Consider the following 25,305-nt stretch of genomic DNA (forward strand, 5'->3'; position numbering starts at 1 on the left):
AAATTAAAAGGACCACTCAAAGACTATAAGGCAATTGCGGAGAAACTAAATTAATTCTTTGTGTCGGTCTTCATGGCTGAGGATGTGAGGGAGATTCACAAACCTGAGCCATTCTTTTTAGGTGAAATATCTGAGGAATTGTTCCAGATTAAGGTGTCATTAGAGAAGGTTTTGGAACAAATTGATAATTAAACAGTAGTAAGTCACCAGGACTACCCAAAACTTCTAAAGGAACTCAAATGTGAAATTGCAGAACTACTAACTGTGATTTGTAACCTATCATTTAAATCAGCATCTGTACCAAATGACTGGAGGATAGCTAATGTGACCCCAGTTTTTTAAAAGGGTTCCAGAGGTGGTCCCAACAATTACAGGCCGGTAAGCCTGACTTCAGTACTGGGCAAATTGGTTGAAACTATAGTAAAGAACAGAATTCTCAGACACACAGATGAACATAATTTGTTGGGGAAGTGTCAACATGGTTTTTGTAAATGGTGAAGCATGTTTCCCATCTATTAGAATTCTTTGAGGGGGTCAACAAACATGTGGACAAGGGGGATCCAGTGGATATAGTGTACTTAAATTTTCAGAAAAATTTTGACAAGATCCCTCACCAAAGGCATCTTAAGCAAAGAACTGTCATGGGATAAGAGGGAAGGTCCTCTCATGTATTGGTAACTGGTTAAAAGATAGGAAACAAAGGATAGGCATAAATGGTCAGTTTTCAGAATGGAGAGAGGTAAATAGTGGTCCCCCCAGGGGTCTGTATTCAACATATTCATAAGTGATCTGGAAAAGGGATAAACAGTGAGGTGGCAAAATTTGCAGATACAAAACTACTCAGTATAGTTAAGTCCAAAGCAGACTATGAAGAGCTACAAAGGGATCTTATAAAACTGGGTGACTGAATTTCATCTGCCATTTTGTTGCTCAGTGTTGATAAATGGAAAGTAGTGCACGTTGGAAAACATAATACCAATATATACATATAAAATGATAGGATCTAAATTAGCTGTTACCATTCAAGAGAGAGATCTTGGCGTCATTATGGATAGTTCTCTGAAAACATCCACTCAATGTGCAGCAGCAGTCAAAAAAAGCTAACTGAATGTTGGGAATCATTAAGAAAGGGATAGATAATAAGACAGAAAGTATCATATTTCCTCTATATAAATCCATGGTACACCCACATCTTGAATACCGCATGCAGATGCGGTTGCCTTCATCTCAAAAAAGATGTATTGGAATTGGAAAAGGGTCAGAAAGAGGCAACAAAAATGATTAGTGGCATGGGATAGCTTTTGTGTGAGGAGAGATTAATAAGATTAGGATTTTTCATCTTGGAAAAGAGACGGCTAAGGGGGGATATGATGGAGGTCTATAAAATCATGACTGGTGTAGAGAAACTAAATAAGGAAGTGTTATTTACTCCTTCTCATAACCACACAAACTACGGGTTACCAAATGAAATTAATAGGCAGCAGGTTTAAACAAACAAAAGAAAGTATTTCTTCACAAAATGCACAGTCAACCTGTGGAAGTCTTTGCCAGAGGATGTTGTGAGGCCAAGACTATAATAGGGTTCAAAAAAGATCTAGATAAATTAATGGAGGATAGGTCCATCAATGGCTGTTAGCCAGGATGGGCAGGGTTGGTGTTCCTAGCCTCGGTTTGCCAGAAGCTGGGAATGGGCGACAGGATGGATCACTTGATTATTCCCTGTTCTGTTCATTCCCTCGGGGCACCTGGCATTGGCCACTGTCAGAAGACAGGACGCTGGGCTAGATTATCTTTGGTCTGACCCAGTGTGGCTGTTCTTAAACTCTTAATTTAAGAGATCCACACATACTCAGAGTATGTTTACACTGCATCTGGGAGTGAGGCCTCCCAGCCTGAGTAGACAGGCTTGTGCTATCAGGGCTTGAGCTCGTGGATTAAAAAGAGCTGAGTGGATGTTGCCATTTGAATGCAGACTTGGGCTAGCCACCTGAGGTCAAGCCTACTGGATCAGGTTAGCTTGATCTTGGGAAGCTATCGTGAGCCACTGGAGCCACAACGTCCATACAGTTTTTTTCATGCACTAGCTTGAGCCCTCTGAGCACGAGTCTGCCTTCCCAAGCTGGGAGGTATAGTTCTGGAAAGCAGAATGAGAGGATATAAGTAAATGCTTCTATTTTACATATTTTAAATCAAATGACCCAGAACACTAGTAGTTTTTGAGCTGTTTGTTTTTGAGAGACGGGTGATATTTCTGGGTTTTCCTTTCCACTTTCACTTTGTTTTAATTTCAACTTGCTTAGATTTTTATATGCTGTTTCATCTGCTGAGATGAAACTGCAGTTTAGTTTAAGGCCCCATTCCTGCAAAGAGCGGCTCTCATAGCTAACTTTATGCACTGTTAGTAGTTCCCTTGAATTCACTAGGCTACACATGGTGCAAAAAGTTAAACATATTCATAAGTCTTTTCAGGCTCAAGGTCTAATTCTGTAGTTAAAGTTGCTAAGTGGTTTTGATGCAACCTTCTAATGGACACTGGAGGGAGAGTAAAAGATGGCAAACTTTTTCCTATGATTTCATTGGAACTGCTGCGTGAAATAAGGGTTTACAGGATCAAGACTGGTTTAATAATTGGTGGCTTTTATATATATAATCAGTATTTCTAGTTTAAACTTGGGATACAAATACTTTAGTACTATCTGGGCTGTTGTGAAAACTATTAAATGTTTTAAAATGCAATTGAAATACTAAGTATTGCTAAAAGATGAAAAAAAAAGTTCTGGAGTGGCTGGTTGCAACCCCATTATTACTGTTGAGTTTTATTTTTCACTTCAGACAGGGATTTTCAACCTCTTTGTTCTGTATGAAAAATGCAGCATAACTTCTCCAGAAATACAACATTTTATCCTCTGAGTACAGAATGAATTTTCTGAGAATGTACAAGTACTGTAGATCCATTAATTTGAATCAGATCCCCACCCCCGTATTATCTTAACAATGCAGTGTCTCTATATAGTTTAAATTTACTGAAATTTTGTGCATTGGCTATATTTGAAAAAAATAGGAATAAGTCCTTTTTTTTTTGTTCATAACTGAAAGTTTCGCCTTCAGCAAGAGCTGAAGAATAATCTCCCTCAGACTTCCCCATTGCACACATCTTTAGTGTTTCCCCCCCTCCCTTATGAAGTCACTACAGGGCACAGATAATGTGTCTGGAAAAATCAGTTTAGTGTGATCTGGGACTAGGAACACTAAAAAGTGCCTTAATCGTAATCATCATGTTTCTATGTGGTTTGTCATAGGGCAGACTTAAGGTTCTTTATGTTCCCTAACTGTGCATTTCTGTACCTTTAACATGTTGATATTAAATTTAAAAGAAACCCAAATTCTGAATTTCATGGGTTTATAAAGCTTGTTTTTTGTGCTAATTGCGACATTCCTGTAATATATTTACCTTAAATTGTTATGTACTATCAGCTGTAGCAATTTTGAAGAAGTTTTTGCCTGATAATATGATGAAGCTTTATATTATTTTAAAAATATTGCAAGAAGGGAGTGCTTATTTCTAACCAATTATACTTGTATTTATTTATTTTTCTTATTTATTAGAACCAACATACATCACAATAGGTCCACCCACATGTGAGATTTTGGTGAACTGCACATTGACTGAGAGAGACTGTATGTACAGTTTCAGACTGGACCAAAATGGTTGCCGCATTTGTCAGTGCAAAACTAGTGAGTATAGAAATTATTGTGGTTCATGCCCTTTTTTATCAAGATGTGGTTTACAGTGGTAAATCCTTTGTTTATTTTAATGTTGAGTAAATCTTGGAAGTTTGAAATGGAAATCAGTACACAGGTACATTACAATAATTCACTGTTTTAGGATTGATTATTTCCTTTGATGATGATTTTGTTTGTAAAATACAATTGAAGCATTTGTTTGGAAAAAAAACCATTAAGTATTACATGGACTTAAGTAACAGCTAAGGAAAAAAGGTAGGTAAGGTTTTGGGCTTCTTCTTGAAAATATCCCCTTGGGAATTCTCTTAGAACTTTGATATTTCATTTTTTCTCTACTTTAAACAAAAATGGGTTAGCTTTGATAGAAATAAGTGTTTGTTCAGGAGTGTGATCTTTATACTTTTTTGCTCTTTGAAAAAAAAATCATTATAAATGCAGTGTTCATATTTTCTTGGGTTTAGTATTTGGATGCCTACCACTTCATATTTATATCACAGATTCTCATCTGGCATGTGACTTTTACAAGAAAGATATAACTTTGTGTCTTGGGAGCACTGTCCATATATCAGTCATGTTAGCATCCTCATAGAGAAACAACAGAACTTGATTCTCGGTACACATTTCATTGAGAGTTTGGAGCATACAACTGAAAAATAAAATCTGAATCACTCCACAAGGGACGTACTATTTGAAACCTCTGCACGCACAAGGAGAGAGAGTTTGCAGTGTAGCTGTCAGTCTACCTTAGGAGTTCTGCTAAGGAGAGAAGCTTTAAGCCAGTGATGGACAAACTTTTTGGCCAGAGGGGCACATCAGGGAATAGAAATTGTATGGTGGGCCATGAATGCTCACAAAATTGGGGGTGCGGGCTCTGACGTGGGGCTGGGGATGAAGAGTTTGGGGTGTAAGAGGGTGCTCTAGGCTGCGACTGAGGGGATCAGAGCATGGGAGGGGTCTCAGGGCTGGGGCAGGAATGCAGGAAGGGGTGCAGGTTCTGATTGGGGGTGCCGGCTCTGGGGTGGGGCTGGGGATGAGAGGTTTGGGATGCAGGAAGGTGCTCTGTGCTGGGATTGAGGGGTTTGGAGAGCAGGAGGGGGAGCAGAACTGGGGCAGGGGGTTGGGGCATGGGAGAGGCTCAGGGGTGCAGGCTCTGACCGGCGCTTATCTCAAGCAGCTCCCGGAAGCAGTGGCATGTCCCTTCTTGAGCTCCTACGCGGAGGCATGGCCAGGTGGCTCTGCACGCTGCCCCATCCGCAGGCACCGCCCCTCAGCTCCCATTGGAGCACCGGAGGAGGCCATTGGAGTGCCCAGGAGCCAGAGCGGGGCCATGCTGCTGCTTCCAGAAGCCACATGGAGTGGCCCCTGACCTCGTACCCTGGCTGGAGCACCAGAGCAGGGCCGAGCCCCATGGTGTGGCTCCCTACCTGGTGCCCCGGCTGGAGCGCTGGAGCAGGGCAAGCCCCAGACCATGCTCCCCAGCAGGAGGTTGCAGGCCAGTTTAAAACAGCTTACGGGCTGGATCTGGCCTGCGGGCTGTAGTTTGCCCACCCTGCTTTAAGCTCTACTGGTAGTTTCACTGGAGTCCTGACAGCGGAGACTGAATTAGTGCATCACTCTGGTCCCCTGCCCCTGTTTCCTTTCTAACTGACTCCACTCACCTTCTAGGCTGAGCTGGATGATTTCAGGTGCCCCAGCAGATCAAGGATTATGAGGGACTTGTGCTCTTGGATGTCCTGCAACTTCCAGGTGGAATTTTCCTCCACAAGAATAGAGGTGTACTTGTAGTCTGGGTTTTGCGAGCAGAAGCCAAAAGAACCAATGGGCTGATCCAAGCCCAAGGAGGTTATTTAGAGGAGTTTATTTATTTCTCTGATGGTGGTAGAGTATAAGAGATTCTAACAAAGAATAATATGTAAAGTAAACAATAATAGTGGTAGCTCTGACTGTTTTTTTTGAGAACCAGTTGTATAAACAATAAAGGAACGCTTCCATTGACTTCAACAGCAGCAGGGATGGATTGCATATCTATTTCCTGCCTTTTGAAATCTGGACAGAGGTTTCCCTTTGCTTCTTAAAGCAGAACAAATCACTTGCCTCTGCCAAATCTTGCATTGGCTGGTGCAATGAGAAGAAGCAGAAACACTCCTGGAGTAGTCCATGCTCCCTAGGGAGACCTTTTGCTCAAAACGGGCAAATGTGCACCTTGCATAGTGCTTGCTGAGTGCAGCAGCTATGGGTTTGAGTCTGAAAGCTCTTTCTAAACAGCAGGCCATGCCTCTTTGAGACTTTGGAGTACAAGTCAGCACATTATTTGATCTTCTCTCCCCTCGCTCATTCTTGACTTCTGTCATCCCCATACTCGGTGCATGGGAAAGAATAGGGGTCCCTAAGTCCACATCTACACTTACAAGCTTAAAGCAGCACAGCTATACCGATCAACTGTCCTGCTGTAAGATCACTTGTATAGCCACTCTGTGCCAACGGGAGAAAGCTCTCCTGTCGACATAATAAAACTATCTACTTGAGCAGCGGTAGGAATGTCGGCAAGAGAGCATCTCCTGCTGACATAGTGCTGTGCACATGAGCGCTTATGCTGGCGAAACTTCTGTCAGTGTTTTTTTTCACACTCACGAGCAATCAAAAGTTTTGCCGACATATGGGGTTGTGTAGACATGGCTTAAGTCCTCCCCACTACTTCTTGCACAGTAGTGCAGTAGAATATAGGATTTTACCTCTAATGAAGTATAAAGAAAATATTACTAAAGGGCTAAAGGTCAACCAAATGCTCTAGTGTTTTTTACCTTTAGAAATCAAATCTGTGTTCTGAATTAAAGAACTGTTGCCAGTTTTGAAGCCCGGTGATGCATGCAGAATGTTCAATTATGACATGCAATCCTGTCAATGCTAGAATGCTTCTGGGAGATTGCAGTGTGGCAGGCTGAGAATTGAGACCTGCTTTCCTTGCAAATGATATGAAGCTCAGTTCCCACTCATGAAAGCAGAGAAGAGCTGTGCTGCAGTATTTATATTATACTATAGCTTTTAATTACTCTAAAAAACAAAGTGTGAAATCTAGTCTTCTGAAATAAGAAGTGTTGCTGTATAACTTACTGGCAGGGCTTTTTTGATCAGACAAAAATCAGCTCATTTATGTAGATATATCCCTAGTACTGTTTTAGTATATTTTCCCTGGGTAAAAGAAAAAAAAATCATTCCACCACAGAAGTTAAATAATAAATAAATAAATAAAAAGTATACACTAGTATGTTTGTAGCTACACACATGAAAAAATGTGGCTGTTCAGCACTTCTGCAAATTAGGCCCCAGGTTGAGCACCCAGCAAATAAAGCAATGTATAATTAGTAGCCACTTGTGAAAAGTTTTGGTTAAAGTGACTTTTGTCCAAGTTAGCAAGTTAATGGCAAAGGCAAGGATAGAACTGAGTTCTCCTGGATAGCAGTCACCTGCCTTTAACTAGGAGATCATCCTCTCTTTTCCTATAGTCCCCTACCACTTTATTGACATGGTTTACAACTTCCAGACAAAATGAGGCAGGAATCCTATAAGCAGCCTAATTCATTCCACGCCCTGATTAATTTCTTGAACATCATCCATCTTGAATGAATGAGGTAGGGGTATTGTAGAAAAATAGTGTCTGGTCATGTAATTAAAGACTATCATATGGATATGCACAATGGTGCTAAAATAAGTTGAACCTTAAACCTAGCATTTCGTTTATTGTAGGTGCTTGATTTTGCTATCTCAATAACATTATTTTAACATAGTGTTTTTAAGGGCAAAAATACATTCTGTTATGTGCAACGGTAACAGTTTATCCTTGGCATGACTGGACTTAGTGGTCACAGTGGGAGCTGGGAGTCAGGAGGCCAGCTGGGTCTGGATACCAGAAGACCAGAATCTGAGACAGACCAGAGGGCAGACCAGGTGTCAGGAGACAGGCAGAGTCAGGAGGTCAGTCTAAACAGGCCAGTGGGCAGGCTGGCAGTTAGGATACCAGGAGGTCAGTCAGGTTGCACAGGGGAGGCAGCCCTAAGCAGGGAAAGACCAAGTTGTAGGCATGACTTCCTGTTCCTCTGCTTGCTTTAAAGACAAGCCTTGGAGTTTCGCCCACCAGATCCCTTGACTAGAGTCCTCTGCCAAATCTGAACTTCAAGTTCTAGTGACTGTTTACAGGTCACTGGGTGGCGGATTGGAATGTACGGGCTCTTAAAAGTGCTGTGGCCTGGGATTCGAGACCCATGGCTCCTGAGAATCTCAAATCTCTGAACAGCACGGTTTGAATCCTAAATCTTTAGCACTGCAATTGAGACAACTTCCCCTGGAACGAAAGGACTAATTTCTTGAGTTGGCAGCAGGAGAAGGCAGTGTTCATCTATGGACCCAGAATCGCTGGGTTACCTATGCAGGAGTGGCCCCATCTAACAGATGGCATAGCTAAGAACAAATATTTGCTAATGTTAAGTGTCTGAGACTTGGATCTGCCATGTAAGATTTGGGTTCTGTTTTCTGGCTTGTCTAACTTGAGACCTTGCTCAGTGATGGAGGTTGCGAAAGGCACAGAATTATCATCACCAATTTACTGAAGTGAGTCTAGAAATCAGGGTTTCCCGGTTCTCAGCACAATGCATGTTCTCATAATCCTAAAGGTATTTTACGGGCACAGCCACAAGAGGGAGAGGATCTACTGTAGTAGTTCTATCCTGTCCAGAAGTTCATCTCTGTGGAGGTTCCTGAGATGAGGCACTAGTATGATGCATGTTCAGTGAAAATGGAATCTTAAGAGTTTTTGGTTTCAAACCAAAAGCAAGCTATGCTGTTTGAAACATAGACAGGAAATGGTGATTTTTCAAGCGTGTACAACTACCAAGTCTGAATGGATTTTCATGTGGCCAGCAAAAGACACCTCCTTGACTCTAGGACTCTCCATCTGCCAAATGTCCAATCCTGCCACAAATTATGGAGGCATTAGAGTATTTTTAAAAAGGCAGAAAATTGTAATGTAAGGGCTATGACTGCTCCTCCCATAATTAAATATGGCACACTAATGATACAGAAATTATTCCTCAAGCATGATGTTGTCAAATAGCATGATACGCGTAGCCAAGGCACCGTGGCAGGGATGAAGTGTCTTCAGAAAGGACTTGAATACATGGATTTGTGAGATAAGGAAAAAAGAGGAGTCAAAGACAACCCCCAGTTTTTTTAGCTTGAGGGATGGGGAAGATGGTTGTTTTGATTACAGTGACAGAAAAAGGGGGTGACGTGGAGCTGAGTGGAAAGAGTTAGAGTTCAGTTTTGGCAGTGTGAAGCTTAAATGAGTTAGGAGACATCCAGAAGGAGATGTCAGAGAAGGAGACTGAGATGCAGGATTGGATGAAGGCAAGTCAGGAGCAGAGGTAAATCTATGGATCATGAGTGTAGACATGATTGTTGAAACTGTGAACGTGAGAGAAAAAAGGGTATAGAGTGAGAAGAAGAGGGAGCCAAGGACAAAGCCATGCAGGGTCCCCCACACAGTGGGAGAGTATAACCCTAACTAATTTCTTGGTGTGTTACAGGTTAAAAAATTGTAAATGTTTGTAATTTCACCCCCTTAATTGTTCCTTATCCTAAATACACATATTTGAGGTTGTGGGGTTTTTTTTAAATCTATCCTTACAATTAATCCTAACCATTTTTTGGTGAACATCTCTCGTCCATGACATTCAAGATGCTGGTGCATTTAATATAGCAGCCTTTCTATTGAATTTAATATCAAATATAAGGCATATATGCACATTGTATGTACTGAAAATTTCTTTGAGTTAGTATAAAAATGGGGAAATGGCTGAACACTTTCTGAGGATGAAGGTTTTCTGCCATTGTCATGAAACAGCAACAATGTCTTATTAAAGTAGGATAGTGGTATCAAAAAGTACAACATTCAACTAACCAGAGGACAGGCAGAAGAAAGTATTTTGGCTTGCTGAAAAGTAGGCGAGTCCTAGCAGAAATAGGGGACCCTTATCCTTCAGTATAAATGTCATTGGTTAACAAAGGTATTGAACCTCTGACATTTAATTATGAAAGATCATGGAAAAAAAGGGGAAATACCAGAATGCTGGAAAAAACATAATGAGATAAATTCTTAGAACTAGAAGAGTGATCCTGACAGTAAATGTGTGGTAAATTTCTAAATTCAGTTCCTAGTAAAATAAAATACAAATATTATCTTTAAATAAAATCTAGAGAATAATGAAAATATACACATTCAACAGGATGGGTTTGTATTATGGTGAACAAATCATACCGGAGAAACTTGATCTCTTTTCTTAGTATAATTACAAAAATACCCTGAGGAGGAGGGAGGAAGAATAGGTGGTAACGCTATACTAATTTTAGTAAAGAATATATGCCTCATGAAATCAAACTAGCAAACTTCATTCAAACTGGCTTGGATGTGTGAGGATTGTCATATGGAACAAAAACTGTAAGGAGGACTACAAAAGCCAGGTTACTTGCTAGTAAATATTTCAAGATATTGCCGGTACATGTCCACATTCCTGGAGCCATATGTGCTATGTTAATCCCAGAATTGTTTAAAGCAATTACTTATTAGGGCCATTTGCACTCAGTACACTCATGAAACATTTTATTTAAGCAGGGTTTTAAAGAGTATACATCCATGTATTGGAAATCAATACCCATGTATTGGAAATCAATAGAGAAGGAGGAAGGGTTAGTGTGGATCTGTGGAGGCAATATATTCAGAAAACTAGGTTACGTAACAGTAACTGGAATTTTCTCCTTCATAAATTTGCCTCCCAGTTCTCCACCCCTGCAGATGAACCAGCAGTAGCAATCCACACCAAGAGGATGGCTGAGGAGTGCTTAATTAAAAAGGTGCTGAAAACAACTCTCCTGAAATATGATCTAGTCTCAGCATCAAGAGAATAATAATGGGTAAAGATATGTAGGTAGCTGCTTGTAGCCACACTACAAATCTCAGAAATGGACACTATATAAAGGCATGCTTTAAATGCTGCCATAGCTCTTGTTTAATTAACATTAGGACCATCTGGTATCTGAAACTTTGTCTGCAAATTAGAAGACAAAATATAAAAACAAAAGCTTCAAAAGCTTTTACACCTCTTGGATTTCTCTTCGAAAGACATAAGTAGCCTGGATGATTTATAAAAAGAATGGCTGTGTCTAGGTAATGGATGAGAGCCTGCTTCACATCAAAATTATGGAATAAATGTCTGCCCATGAATAAAGGGATCAGGAAAAGAAACATGGAAAGAAATGCACTATCTATAGGAAGAAATTCTGTGACCACTTTAGAATTTTAGGTTTGGCCAGAGCAACAAAGTGTCTGTGTGAAAAATAGTAAATGGAAGATAAGCTTGTATCTAAGTTTAAGAATTTATATTTTGTTTTACACACATACCAGAGGAGACAGCAATTAAGAAGTCAATTCACAAGGCTAAATAATAAAACTAGGATAGAGGTTCAAGTGGAAGGTCCTTTATGGATTAAATTCCTTTATGGAATTTCTGAATTAAGGTTCTTTATGGAATTCTTTGTGGTCTAAATTGAATCTTCTTTAGGTCTGATTCTGAGAAGTATTGAACACCCTCCCAAATCTTGTTGAATTCAGTAGAAGCTGGGCATGGTCAACATACCTTAGGGTCATGCATCGGCCATTTGTTTGTCTGACAAGCTATGATCCATTGAGGTGCCATGCCTGTGGGGAGAAAAAAGATTCCATGCTGATAACTTTTGCAGCTAAAATAGCACTTGTCGCTGTTACAGGGTTAGGTGCACTGCTGTCCCCTTTCAGGTCTCTCTGAATGTCCCCTTGTAGGTGTTTATACCATATGGCTGTACCTATCAGTGGGCGAAATTCCACTGTTCTCCCACTCTTAGACCAGACTCTGGGCTACAATACCACGTGTATCAACCATTCTTGCCCTGCATGTCCAACTGAGTTTGGGCACCTGCAGTTCTTCCCTTTAGGAGGCTGACCAGTAATACAGTGATCAGACAGCCTTCTTAAAACAAAAATTGTTTATTTTAGCAGTGGGAACAAAGCAGATTTGAAAAGAGTAAACAGTCTACGTGTGTGTATCTTACCTAAATGTTTAGCATCCATTGATGGCAGACTAGGCTGTCCCAACTTTTCAGACACTCCTCAGCAGGATCCTGGACGTTGGTCTAGTTCCCTTTTAATGACTACTGCCCTCTCTTGAGAGAGGGTCCCTTTTAAATCCCTGCTACAGTTCTTTTGTTCTGTCATCATGGGCCTTTTCCTGTCCTATTTAAAATCAGTTGTTCTTCATATGCTGGTCCCTGTGTGTATTCTACTCTGGGTACTCCTGTGCTCCATGTGCCTAAGAAGATTCTTGATAGTAGTGTCTGGTGGTCTGCACTCTTTCCCTTCTTGTGCTTTGGTCTGTGAGTATAAGGGGCAGTTCAGATTGACCGCCTGTCTGGTTCCTTCTTACCGCTCCGTGGTCAAAGATAGAACCCTCCAGTGTCCACAGAGTTGATTCTCCTACATTGAACATGCAAGTATTATAAATTCTAAATAATATGTATAAAAAAAGTCTTAGTTTAATTTAAGTAGTTAAATTTCAAGGAATACCCACACCACATGCACACAGTCTTCCCAGTATGGGACTCCAATTATGCCTGGGACTCTGGGCATCAAGAACTGCATTCCTGCCCTGTTCCTTCCCAATCCGCAACAACCATTAGAGGTGCCTCTGCCTCAGAGAAGCTTATATATCTGCTAAATGTAGCATCTTTCACTCCTACCTACCCTGAACCCATCAAGCGTAGGAGGTTCAGGATTAGGAAATACCTCATGGAACAGGCTCTGAAGTCCCAGTTGGATCTGGGCCGGGCAGACCCCCCTCATACAGCTGGCTGAGATATTGAACTCATGATCCAGCACTGCCACTTTGGATGGAGGGACAGGCAAAGGTAGACGCAAGTACTTCTCATCTCAGGCTCACCACAAGGGCAAGAAACCCTCTCTAGGGTCTACAGAAAAATACCACTCTATTTCCACTTCTGAGAGGGGATCTGATTTGCCCATGTGGTATTGAGGTCAGGTGACTCTTCACGCCTGGTTCAGGGAAGCTCAAGAACTCATTAAGGTTGTGGCTAAGAGACCCTCCTCTTCAGCACTTTCTGTACTGAGTAAAAAGAGGCATGAGCATAGATAGAGCCCTGCTAATCCGTTTTATATCCATGGACCATTTTTGTAGATTGCAGATCAGATGCAGATACAAATTTTGTATGTAGAGCCCTGCAAGTCTGCAGATATCCGCTTTATATCTGCTGATGCAGATATCAGTGGGTCATTTTGCAGATCAGATGCAGATACAAATTTTGTTTCCATGCAGGGCTCTGAGCATAGACTGATATGACCACTGGTAACGGCAAAGAACTGACCACCATCCATACATAATCAGCACTGACACACTCTTGTGAGCTGACATCAAAAGTTCAAAGGGAGCAGACGCTTTGTGGTAGTGATTATACAGCTTTGGAGAACATCAACATCTTTTCAGATCTGAATCTGAACTGTCTGTCAGAACTGATTCTTACAAGGAACATCATGACGCTAGCAGTCCATGAGCTTTATGAAAGAAGCTGGTCTGCTATTCTCTCTTGTGGTTGGGATATTTCCTCAATGGTTTTGACAGGACTAACTTTGGCAATGGAAGCCCACATTTTCTTTGGCAGTTCTGCTATGGGAAAAGGACAGTGTTGCTGGGTGGGCTGTTGCTGCACCCACCTCCAATCATGTGCTGCCATGCCATACTTAGTTATGGGGGTTTATTCTTTTAAGGCAATGGTTAACAAACAGAAGGCAGTCTTAAGTCAAAACCTGGCCCCCAGGCTTTAGGGCTACCCCTCCCAATGGTCTCTGGCTCCCCAGCTTTTGGCAACTTTCTTGCCTCCTCCAGCTCTGCTCCCCTCTTGGAACTGAAGCTGTGGGATTGCTTCCTTGATTCCCTGGCCCCCTTGGCTCCAGGGACTCACCACAGGACTTAACTCCCCTCCAATGTGGCCTTTGCTGCCCAGGACTCAGCCAGCCTCAGTCCTTCTTCCCCTTAGCTGCCTAATAGCAGCCCTTTATAGGCCCAGGTATAGCCAAGTCCACTGTAATTAAGCTGGATTGAGCCCAGCTGCTCCAGTCCAGGAGAGCTGGGCTCAAGCTGTTCAGAAACCAGCTACCCTGTGACACTCATCACCTTCTCCAAGAGACATCAACCATGATGGGTCTCAGGAGATTCTAGAACCTCTGACACAACTGTGTTAAGATGGGGTATCCTCCTTAGAACTGATGGTAACCTATGCCTTGGAGTCAAGTTCAACCCATGCTGGATCCTTCTCCATACTATCCACTTTGGTTACACTATAAAGTTCCTCTTTCTTCATCCTCCAAAAGCCCTTTCCCCATCCCTTTTCAAGGACCACTCTCATGAGATGATACTTTATAGAAGGTAGACTTGCTATGTTTGAGTGCCATAGAGCCAATACCATCTCAACATTGATGAAAGCTATTTTATTCCAAATATTTCCTAATCCCCAAGAAGAAAGGAGGATGGAGACCCATATTAGATCTCCAGTACCCTCAGTGCCTTTATCAAGTGTGACTTCCTGCATAAACAATACAGGCCATAAGACTTCCATGAATTAATTCCTGCTTCAGTTCCAATAGATGTGGGTGAACTAGAGCGTATCTCTTAGGGGGGAGAAATCTGTCACAGCTATCATCAAGCTCCCCCTGCTGGACACTTACCAGGCTGCTGTGTTTGGAGTCCACATGTTAGATCCATGTACTTTTAAGCTTTCCTGAGTCTGGATCTCTAGGCGCACGCTCTTAGTGCAGATTCTTTTTCTAGAATCCACTTCTGAGACTGCTGTGGTCCATCTGCCTAGGTCCTGTGACTAGAGTCCACTCTCTCCATCCCCTACTAGTTGCTTAAGCACATCCTTCAGATTTCCAGCCTTGTGGGCACTCGTTTGACAATTAACTTCTTCAGGGACATGTGATAGTTGAAGTAAACAGACACAGGTTTTACAGAGGTTTCTAACATAATTACTCTTTACTTTAAACAGCACAAGAGATATGCAGATCTAGGTTTTAAAAAACCCACCTATATGCCCTTTCCTGTCTGTTTCCTCATTACTCTTGAGCATTCTTTGTGATTTAGTTAGTTTTCTAAGGCATTCAAGATCCCCTCCAGAACATGGAGTTTCTCACTGTGATCACTGCAGACAGATTCCTTCAGTCTCTGTTGGTCCTACAGTCAAAAAGGTCCCCTCTGCTATGAAAGCATGCCCCTTTGTTCTCTCTCCTACCCCCAAAGCATTCTTTTCGTTCTTTTTTTAAACGAGTCCCATTGACGACAAGTTGTTTCCTTGTCCTGTTTCTGGGGAAATTCTATTGAATCAAACTATAGCCCCTGCAGAGAAGCTGAAGAAAACTAGTTCTATGGTTTCAGCCAACCCATTGTCCTAAATAGTTCCCATTTGAATGGGAGCCATTCAGGTTAACTATTTGTTTCGTTCCATTCATTCTTCCATAAAGGGTGTGTGATACATGATGGTGTCCTCATCAGCCCATGGCTGACTTACTATATAACTGAGGGTTACAAATGTACATAGAATTCATAATCTCAAACAGAATTCATAAATTTTGCATATACAGTGTAGGTGTAGCTGTGTTGGTTCCAGCACAAGGTGGGTGAGAGACAAGGTGGGTGAAGTAACTTCTGTTGGTGAGAGATGCACATGTCAGAAGTTCGTCCAATAAAAGATATTACCTCACCCAACTTGTCTCTCTAAGTTGTACATAGACAGATCCCCCAAATCATCACAACATCCAATCCTGATTTAAAGATTTCCAATGACGACGAATCCACCACAACCTTTGGTAACTTGTTCCAACTGTGAATTACCCTCACTGTTGAAAATTTTCACCCTATTTCTAGTCTAAATGTGTTTAGCTTCATCTTCCAGCCATTGGATCTTGATGTATCTTTGTCTGCTAGATTGAAGAGCCCTCTTCTCAGATTTCTGTTCCCCATGAAAGTACTTACGGACCATGATCAAGTCACCGTTTAGTCTCATGGATAGTCTAAGTAGACTGAGCCCCTCCTGTCTGTTGCTATAAGACTTTGTTTTTCAATCATTTATTCACTCTTCTGGCTCTTCTCTGAACCCTCTCTAATTTATCAGTATTCTTCTTGAATTGTGGACACCATAACTGGATGCAATATTCCAATTGCGGTTATACAAATGCCAAATACAGAGATAATATAACCTTCCTACTCCTCTTTGATATTTTCCTGTTTACATGGCAAGGATCAGATTACCCCTTTTTGCCAGAGTCTAACCCTGGAGGCTTATACTCAGCTGATTATCCACCGTGACCCTGTGGTCTTTTTCAGAATCACTGCTTCCCAGGATAGTCCTCCATCTTACAGGTATGTAATGTACAAGTATGGCCTACGTTCTTTGTTCTTTGATGTTTGACCTTACATTTGGCTTTAATGAAACACATATATGCTTGCTTGCACCCAGCTTACCAAGTGATCCAAATTGTTCTGTATCACTTACCTGTCCTCTTCATTATTCACCACTCCCCTAGTCTTTGTATCATCTGCAAACTTTATCAGTAAATCGTGTAGCGCCAAGGACTGAACCCTGCAGGACCTTCTAGAAACACAGTTGCTCAATGATGATTCCCCAGGTACAGTTCAATTTTGAGATGATCAAGTAGCCAATTTTAACCCATTTAATGCATGCTGTGTGGATTTTGTATCATTTTAGTGTCTTAATCAAAATGTTGTGTGGTACCAAGTCAAATGCTTACAGAAGTCTAAGTATATTACATTAACACTATTACCTTTATCAACCAAACTTGTAATCTTGTCCAAAAAAGATTAGTTTGACCAGATTTATTTTCCATAAACCCATGATGATTGCCATTAGTTATATTACCCTCCTTTAATTTTTTATTAATTCAAATTCCTTATCAGCCATTCCATTATTTTTTCTGGGATCGATGTCAGACTGACAGATCTATAGTTATTTGATTCATTCAGTTTACCCTTTTTAAATATTGGCACAATATTAGGCCTCTTCGAGTCCTCTGGAACTTCCCCAGTGTTTCAAGATTTACTGAAAATCAACATTAATCTTTTAATAACACCATGCCTAGTTAATATTTAGAAGTATCTATAAACACTGGTTTCCTTACTCAGGTTGAAAAAGGCTAACACTGGCCCTGTAACTATTATTTAATTAATTTGATTTCACTCCTTATGATCTACAAGCCACGTCTGTCCAGCATTGACATGTTCTAAAGGCAACTGTTGTAGCTGTCAGACTGGTATAAACTTGTCCTTCAAGTATGTTATATCCAAGGCTCCCTATAAGGATTTTTTGAAAAATATTCTGGTTTTATCATTTCTTGTACTGCTTGTGTTTTAGTCAGTCCCAGCTGTATTCCAGCTGCTGCTAACGTTTGTCACAATTACATCAGCTCCTGTTTAGCAAATGAGCTTCAGTTATATCGATTTTTCTTAATTCTCCAACAGCCTGTGATATGGTCTTTCTAAGACTTAGCCACATCACCGCATTGTTAATGTAGACTCTGACTCTGTGTCTTTCCATCATCCTTTATAAAACATTTCTAGACCAGAACTTTTTCCAATATGGAAGCCAAAGTATGTGTTACTTGTGGAAGTGGGCCCAGGTAGTGAAATTTGGATCTGAAACCATATTCAATTCCACACTTTTCAAAGTTCAGGCATATGCATATTCGTGGTTCTACTATGCCCATTACATCAACAGTATTATAAAGTTTGGATCTGGGTCCCCACTTTCCCAAAGTTAAGGGGGATTCAAGCTCGGTTTTTGGTTCAGGCCAATCTGAATTTGAATGTACACATTTTTTTCATTTTTGTTACTTAATTGTGTGTGTCTAAATTCATGTGATGAATCCAGTTTTGTAAAATATTGTGCCTCATATCTCATTATTTTTCTCAGTAATGCTCCTACATTATATTCTCACTGTGTTCTTTGGTATCCACACACATTCTGAGTGTCCTGATACCTTTATTACACATGCTATTGAATTCACCCAGTCTGTGGGCTATATTTGGCTATTACATTACTTCACCACTATCATTCTTATAGACTAACAAATATATTGGAGCATAAGCTTTCGTGGGTGAATACCCACTTCGTCGGATGCGTATAGTGGAAATTTCTACTGGCAGATTTAAATATGCAAGCAAGAATCAGGCTAAGGGTAACAAGGTTAGTTCAATCAGGGAGGATGAGGCCCTCTTCTAGGAGGTGAGGTCTGAACCAAGGGAGGAGAAACTGCTTTTGTAGTTGGCTAGCCATTCACAGTCTTTGTTTAATCCTGAGGTGATGGTGTCAAATTTGCAAATGAACTGAATTTCAGCAGTTACCCACATGAGGAAATAAGGAAACAGATCAACAGAGCCAGACTTATACCCAGGAGCCTCCTGCTGCAAGACAAACCCAAGAAAGAAACAAACAGAACTCCACTGGCCATCGCATGCAGTCCTCAGCTAAAACCTCTCCAATGCATCATCACTGATCTACAACCCATCCTGGACAACGATCCCTCACGTTCGCAGGCCTTGGGAGGCAAGCCAATCCTCGCCCACAGACAACCCATCAACTTGAAGCATATTCTCACCAGCAACTACACACCAGACCATAGTAACTCTAACTCAGGAACCAATCCATGCAACAAAACTCGATGCCAACTCTGCCCACATATCTACACCAGCGACACCATCACAGGACCTAACCAGATCAGCCACACTATCACCGGTTCATCCATCTGCACGTCCACCAATGTAATCTATGCCATCGTATGCCAGTATGCCCCTCTGCTATGTACATCAGCCAAACTGGACAGTCCCTACAAGGATAAATGGACACAAATCAGATATTAGGAATGGCAATATACAAAAACTTGTAGGAGAACACTTCAACCTCCCTGGACACACACTAGCAGATTTAAAGGTAGCCATCCTGCAGCAAAAAAACTTCCGGACCAGACTTCAAAGAGAAACTGCTGAGCTTCAGTTCATTTGCAAATTTGACACCATCAGCTCAGGATTAAACAACGACTGTGAATGGCTAGCTAACTACAAAAGCAGTTTCTCCTCCCTTGGTGTTCGCACCTCAACTGCTAGAAAAGGTCCTCATCCTCCCTCATTGAACTAACCTTGTTATCCCTATCCTGATTCTTCCATATTTATACCTGCCTCTGGAAATTTCCACTACATGCATCTGACGAAGTGGGTATTCACCCATGAAAGCTTATGCTCCAATACGTCTGTTCGTCTATAAGGTTCCACAGGACTCTTTGCTGCTTCTACAGATCCAGACTAACACAGCTACCCCTCTGATACTTGACACTATCATTCTGTTTCACATTTCCCTTAACTCTTGTCTCAAGGGCACCTGCACTCTACTTAGGGCATGCATTAACAACGAATCATGTCTTTCAGTTGAATGGTATATATACCCCCTGAATGTGCCAGGAAATTGCTTTTCCCAGGCTGCAATTGCTGCTACTTATCTAGTCTGTTTTGGTTTTGGACCACATTGGTATTTGACTGTTTTAAAAATAAATCTAATCATCCCCAGCTTTTCACTGGTCTTCTCTCCCAGAAAAGAGCATTTACTGTAGGAGCTATTTAAAAAATAGTTTGTCTTTACCATTATGTTGTATCCTCCTTAATCTGCATGTTACCTGCATCTCAATCAGTTCTTCTTAGGCTTTCGTCATCACCTTTTTTTCATAAGTGGTGTCTTCTGCTTTAGCTCTTTCAAAATCTGCCATGTCATCAGTATTGATTTTGCTCATGTGAGCAGTAATGTCTGTTTCTAAATGCTATTTTTTTAGTCTTAACTTGTTTTGCACTTCAGTATGCTGTGCTATCATTCTGTCCATTGCCCCTATTAAACCTCACAGCTGAGTCCGTATCTTCCATTGGCATTCAAATCTTAGTGTTGTTTAAACACCTCTCCTGATAAGCACACCATTGCAAAGTGATTTTTCTTTTACCTTTTGCACAGTTTTTACCATATGATGAAAAATTTGTATGATGCTTCCCACCAAAAAGGTTGCACTTTGTCCCAAGTTCGCTCTTCTTGATTAGTTATTTCCTGAACACACATTTCACTTTCTGCTTCTAGGGCACAAGCCCAAATTCTGCCCTATGTTACATTAATGCAGTCCCATTTATGTCAGTGGGTTATATGGCTGTAGTTGTGGGCTGAATTTATCTGCCCTCTTACTATTTCGGTCTTTGTCCTTGATTTTGCAGGATATTCCTCAAATGTTACTCTGTGCTTTTCACTTGCTCTCTAGCTTCTCAGTTTCTTGTATTGCCTTTCAGGGCTAGCTGTGCTTTTCAGAATGCCAAATTCTGCAATCTTCATTTATAATGAAAAAACAATGAGGAGTCCTTTAGCACCTTAGTGACTAACAAATTTATTTGGGCATAAGCTTTCGTGGGCTAGAACTCACTTCATCAGATGCATGGAGTGGAAAATACAGGGAGCAGGTATAAATACATGAAAAGATGTGAATTGCCTTACCAAATATGAGGTTAGTCTAACGAGACTAACGCACTTGGTAAGGCAATTCACATCTTTTCATGTATTTATACATGCTCCTGTATTTTCCACTCCATGCATCTGATGAAGTGGGTTCTAGCCCACGAAAGCTTATGCCCAAATAAATTTGTTAGTCACTAAGGTGCTAAAGGACTCCTCATTGTTTTTGCTGATACAGACTAACACGGCTACCACTCTGAAACCTGTCACCATTTATAATGACAGGTTTCAGAGTAGCAGCCGTGTTAATCTGTATTCGCAAAAAGAAAATGAGTACTTGTGACACCTTAGAGACTAACAAATTTATTTGAGCATAAGCTTTTGTGAGCTACAGCTCGCTTCATCGGATGCATTCAGTGGAAAATACAGTGGGGAGATTTATATACACAGATACACAGAGAACATGAAACAATGGGTTTTACCATACACACTGTAAGAGTGAGAGTTCACTGTGACTGCTTACCATGAGTAAGGATTACATGAGCAACCCTGAGGTAAGCACTTTTGTACCTTGTTGATGCTATGTAACACCTACTCTCTTATCAAAGAGGTTTGTATGATCACATATTTGCAAAATAATACTTTTAATCTCAAATGTATAATAGAATTGTCAGTGATATAAATGGGCTGCTGTACTCAATAATGAAACACATGGCCCTCATGTACTGTATAGCCTATACCTTTTCATTTAGAGAACACTATGGAACAAAATTGATTTTGATGCCTAAACGATCCAGTTTTTTCACTAATAGTTCAAATACATCAAATACTTTCAATTGCTTGAACCGCTGCCATCATTAACATGGCAACTTTTTGCTCATCTGTGTTTTTTTTAGTTTATCGTTTGGGGGTTTTTTTGTGCTCATTGACTTTCAAGTGGAGTAAAAAGTCCATCTCAATATTGATCATTTGCTATCCATGTTTCCTGTAATTTTCAGAGCTTTTAGGGGTTTAATTCCTTCTACTGTGCTCTGCTTTTTGCTCTTCTGTTGATTGATTGTATGGGTTTGCTCTCATACAAACACACTCTTCCAACACGTGTAGTCAGTGCTGTTAGACATTGAGCTATGGGAATATGTAGAACATTCCTTTTGCTGAGTGAAATACATTTTTTGAGCTAACCCAGAAGACTTATTAGTTCAAAGCCACAGTAAAGGCTAGATTTCTCATAGGAGCTACTTTTGGGTGTACAGGTGCGAGCTGATTCTTCAGCAACATTCCATCTGAATCATAGGAAGGTAGAGACCAGTACACCTGCCTGGAGGTGCTTTCTTTGCACCAATGGTATATCTGTCATTAAGTTTGCCATTCAGCCATTAGGGGGGGTAATCATTTTACCGGAGCACAGATTCATCACAGGAATCAGAATTAAAGCTAGTAGTCAATATTGCATTTAGAAGATGACTATCATCCAGACATATAGGTATGCCTACAGACTCAAAGATGATCTGCCACTACAGCAAGGCAGTCGTTAAATAATTTTGGTGCTGTGGCTTTGACTGGAATGAAAAAATTAGTGATTTGAAATAAACAAAAAGGGTATTTCATTTATAAAAGCAGGAAATTAGTGATATGAATGCTTGCTTTTGAAGAAACTGCTAGAAATGTCACAAAAAAGAAGCTGAGCTGGAATCATTACAAAGGAAATATTTAATTTAAGGAATGTTACTCAGATCTTTATTATTGTAAATCAGAAATAACACATTGCACACTTACGGGTTTCCTCATGCAATTTGTGCATCTACATGCATCAATTCATAAGGCTATTCTCAGAATAATGTATGCAGTCAGAGATCTGGGAAGATGTTAAGTGTGAAAATCATTGGGATCAAATCTGTTGTCTTTTTGGGCATCAGATGTTTGTTAGGGGATATCTTACCCAAAATTACAGTGTTAATTCCAGAATATCATGCTGTTAGAAAATGTAAATATTTTGAAATTCAGATTTTAAATATTTATTCAAAAACATAATCCTTTATTGTAGTGTCCAATAAAACATTTAAAACTGGTTCCAATCTTTTTTTTCCCTTGCACACCAAGTATGTTTAATAAAAATGCTGATTTACAAAAATTTGACTAATGGGAGTGTTTGAAATACATAGAGTTCTCAGAAGGTGTTTCCATAACTTTAATGTATCTATTTCAGTATTTTCGATCAATGATATCCTTCCTGTCAGTATGAAAGCCTTTTGATGACCTGATTTATGTTAATATTAAATGGCAGTTCAATAACAATTATTGAATTTCTGGTTAATATAGACTGAGCCCTTAAGTGGCGTTTGAACCTCCCAGACTTTTCTGCACTGATGACTTCTATGTGAGGTCAGGATATCGAGGCCACTGGGCAAATATGGAAATATCCCCGGAAGGTTTGAGTTCAGCACATAAAAGCACATACTCATTGTTTAGAAAGCTATCAGATTTGTGGGCAGGGTAGTTTGAGATCTGTGTGGATTCCTCTGATCTCTTTGAGGCCCTCGCAATTTGGTGTGATGCCTGTTTATGGTATAGAGACAGCATTAGTAATTTTGCTGATGGACTTTTTAGTGATGGACAATGGTCACGTGTCCATATTATTTTTGTTAGATACATCAACGATGTTTGATATAGCTCAGCATGAGGCGTTTTAGGTACTGTTATAAGATATGATAATGATGGTCAGGGCTGATCCTTCCATGGCTCTATTTCTGAGAAGCAACAGGGTAGCTGCTCACCCATCACAATGGCCCTCTGATGCAGGAAATATCCCTTACATCTTTTCCATTTTGCCACTCCTCTTGTTCAAAATGTATATTAGTTTGTTACAGGCAGTTAGGCATTTTTTAATACAGTGTTGTCCACATTCTGATGGAACTGGACTATGTTTCCTGTATATCAAATTGCAACATTGTTTTTCTTGCTTTCCCAGTGTTTGACTAAGATATAGGATCTGAACTTTTCGAGACTGAATCTTGAAAAGATGGAGACGATGGTTGGCATGGAAAGCAACTTGAGGAAATGGTAATGGTTGTGACTTCTAGAAGGTGGCCTTTCTGTGATAATGTGGAGTTCACTGTAATCAATCACACTACTGTAATTTTCATGTCTGGAGTACTGCAGTGTTCTCTGCTTCTTTGCATCTTTGAAGACCTTTGGAAGCCTCAGCTAGTACAGAATGTGGTAGCTCACCTGTTCGTTCAAGTTTGGAATAAGTGCATTACACCCATGTTCTGCAGAGTGCACTGATTTCCCATCTGCTTTCAGATGACATCTGTTCTAATATATACAGCCATACATGGTTTCTGATCCAGCTAGCTTAAAAGCTGCTGCTTTCTCTTGGTACTACCATAATCGCTGAGGTCAAATGAGGCACTTTTGCAGACTATCCTTAGATGTGCACTTTTAGGGATAGTAGAGTATTTATAGTGGAGAGACGTTGGCTGTGGTTCTTGCTCCTTCTGCTCTTTGCCAGATCTCATCTTCACTTATCTGCAGAGCATAGCAGATAGGACAACTTTCTAGTAAAGTATATACATGTATTGTATGATCAATAATAGTAAATGGACAATATGAACATAATGTCTTAAGAGCAACATAGTATACATATTCATTGAGTAATCAATTAGTAGTAATGTCAAATAGCACTTGCAAATGAAAAGCCTTTCAATAATCACCACTAAAATTGTTAACTAAGAAAATATGCACTGTCTTGACACTGTATCTTCCAGTGTATACATCAGATGGCTTATAATATGTTTTTAGATTATAAACTTATTGGGGCAGGATGTTGTCATCCTCTGTGTATGTTACTGCATTGAGTACGTTGATGATGCTGTACAAAACAGTATAATAGACATCTCTACTAGCATGTGCTGAGTTAAGATATAAAATGCTAATCTAACACTGCTGTCTAAAAGTGATACAATGAACTAATCAAAGCAAAACATAAGAAGGAAATTGTTTGTGCATCTCCAGTCCCAAATCATGGCTGAGGTTAAGCATAATGGTGTCTTAGGGCCTGATTCAAAGCTTATTAATGTTAATGGAGGCTCCAAGAAAGAATTCTTTTGCCCTCCTTCACCACATTTCATGCATGATCTGCAGTATGTTTAAAAAATTAAAAGTAACAATGAAAAAATAAAATAATAAATGACATCCTTAAAACATGACTGGGATAATATGTTTGATTAAATTAAGAAAATTTACACAGCACAATATTGTATTTTTTCTGCTTCCGTTTCTTGGTTCCTCTCTTTTTTCTCCCACATTCTATTTGGCTATATAGTCAATTTTCTTTCTCATGTGTCAATTTCAAATTTCTCATGCTTACCCTAGGCTCACTCCCTCCCTCCTTATTCCTGGCAAGACAGGTTTGGGGCTCAAAAATTGATTTACAAGATGCTTATGTTCACATGTGAATCAGATCTTCCCATCCAAAATATCTACAGTTTGTGATGGGAGGAGATCAATACCAATTCAAGGTCCTCGTTTGTACTCTTTGTTAGGTGGAGTATTCACAAACTGTTTTTGAGCAGTAGCAACATATATGAGATGTCCTAGTATTTATGTATCCTTACTTGGCTTATCAGGGTGTCCTTACAGGAGGACCTAGCAAAAGCTACATCACAGATATGTACCTTGTTCCAAACTTTGAGGTTCAAGAAACCAGGTCATATATTGTATTGGGGCAGTTCTGGATTCTCAGAAAGGCAGAGCTTTTCTTCCAGAAGAGAGGCATTTCAAAATCTTTACAGCAATAGCAATAATACAGGAGAACTTTTGTCAAGCAGTGATGTTTTTCCTCAAGTTGATGGGCTTTATAGCTTCAGCCACACAATTTAACTCTGTACAAATCTCTTAAGATGAGGCCTCTACAACATTGGT

The 25,305-nt window shown here is 40.3% G+C and overlaps 1 protein-coding gene across 1 annotated transcript in view; it reads left to right on the forward strand.

Annotated features, from left to right (window-relative positions):
- Positions 1-25,305, forward strand: part of CRIM1 (cysteine rich transmembrane BMP regulator 1) — a 325,649-nt gene that overhangs the window by 227,947 nt on the left and 72,397 nt on the right. The window contains 1 exon segment of the mRNA XM_038396670.2: positions 3,607-3,735. Coding sequence (XP_038252598.2) covers positions 3,607-3,735 — 129 coding nt within the window.

Source organism: Dermochelys coriacea, chromosome 3 (assembly GCF_009764565.3).
Source record: "Dermochelys coriacea isolate rDerCor1 chromosome 3, rDerCor1.pri.v4, whole genome shotgun sequence".
Classification (NCBI taxonomy): domain Eukaryota; kingdom Metazoa; phylum Chordata; order Testudines; family Dermochelyidae; genus Dermochelys; species Dermochelys coriacea.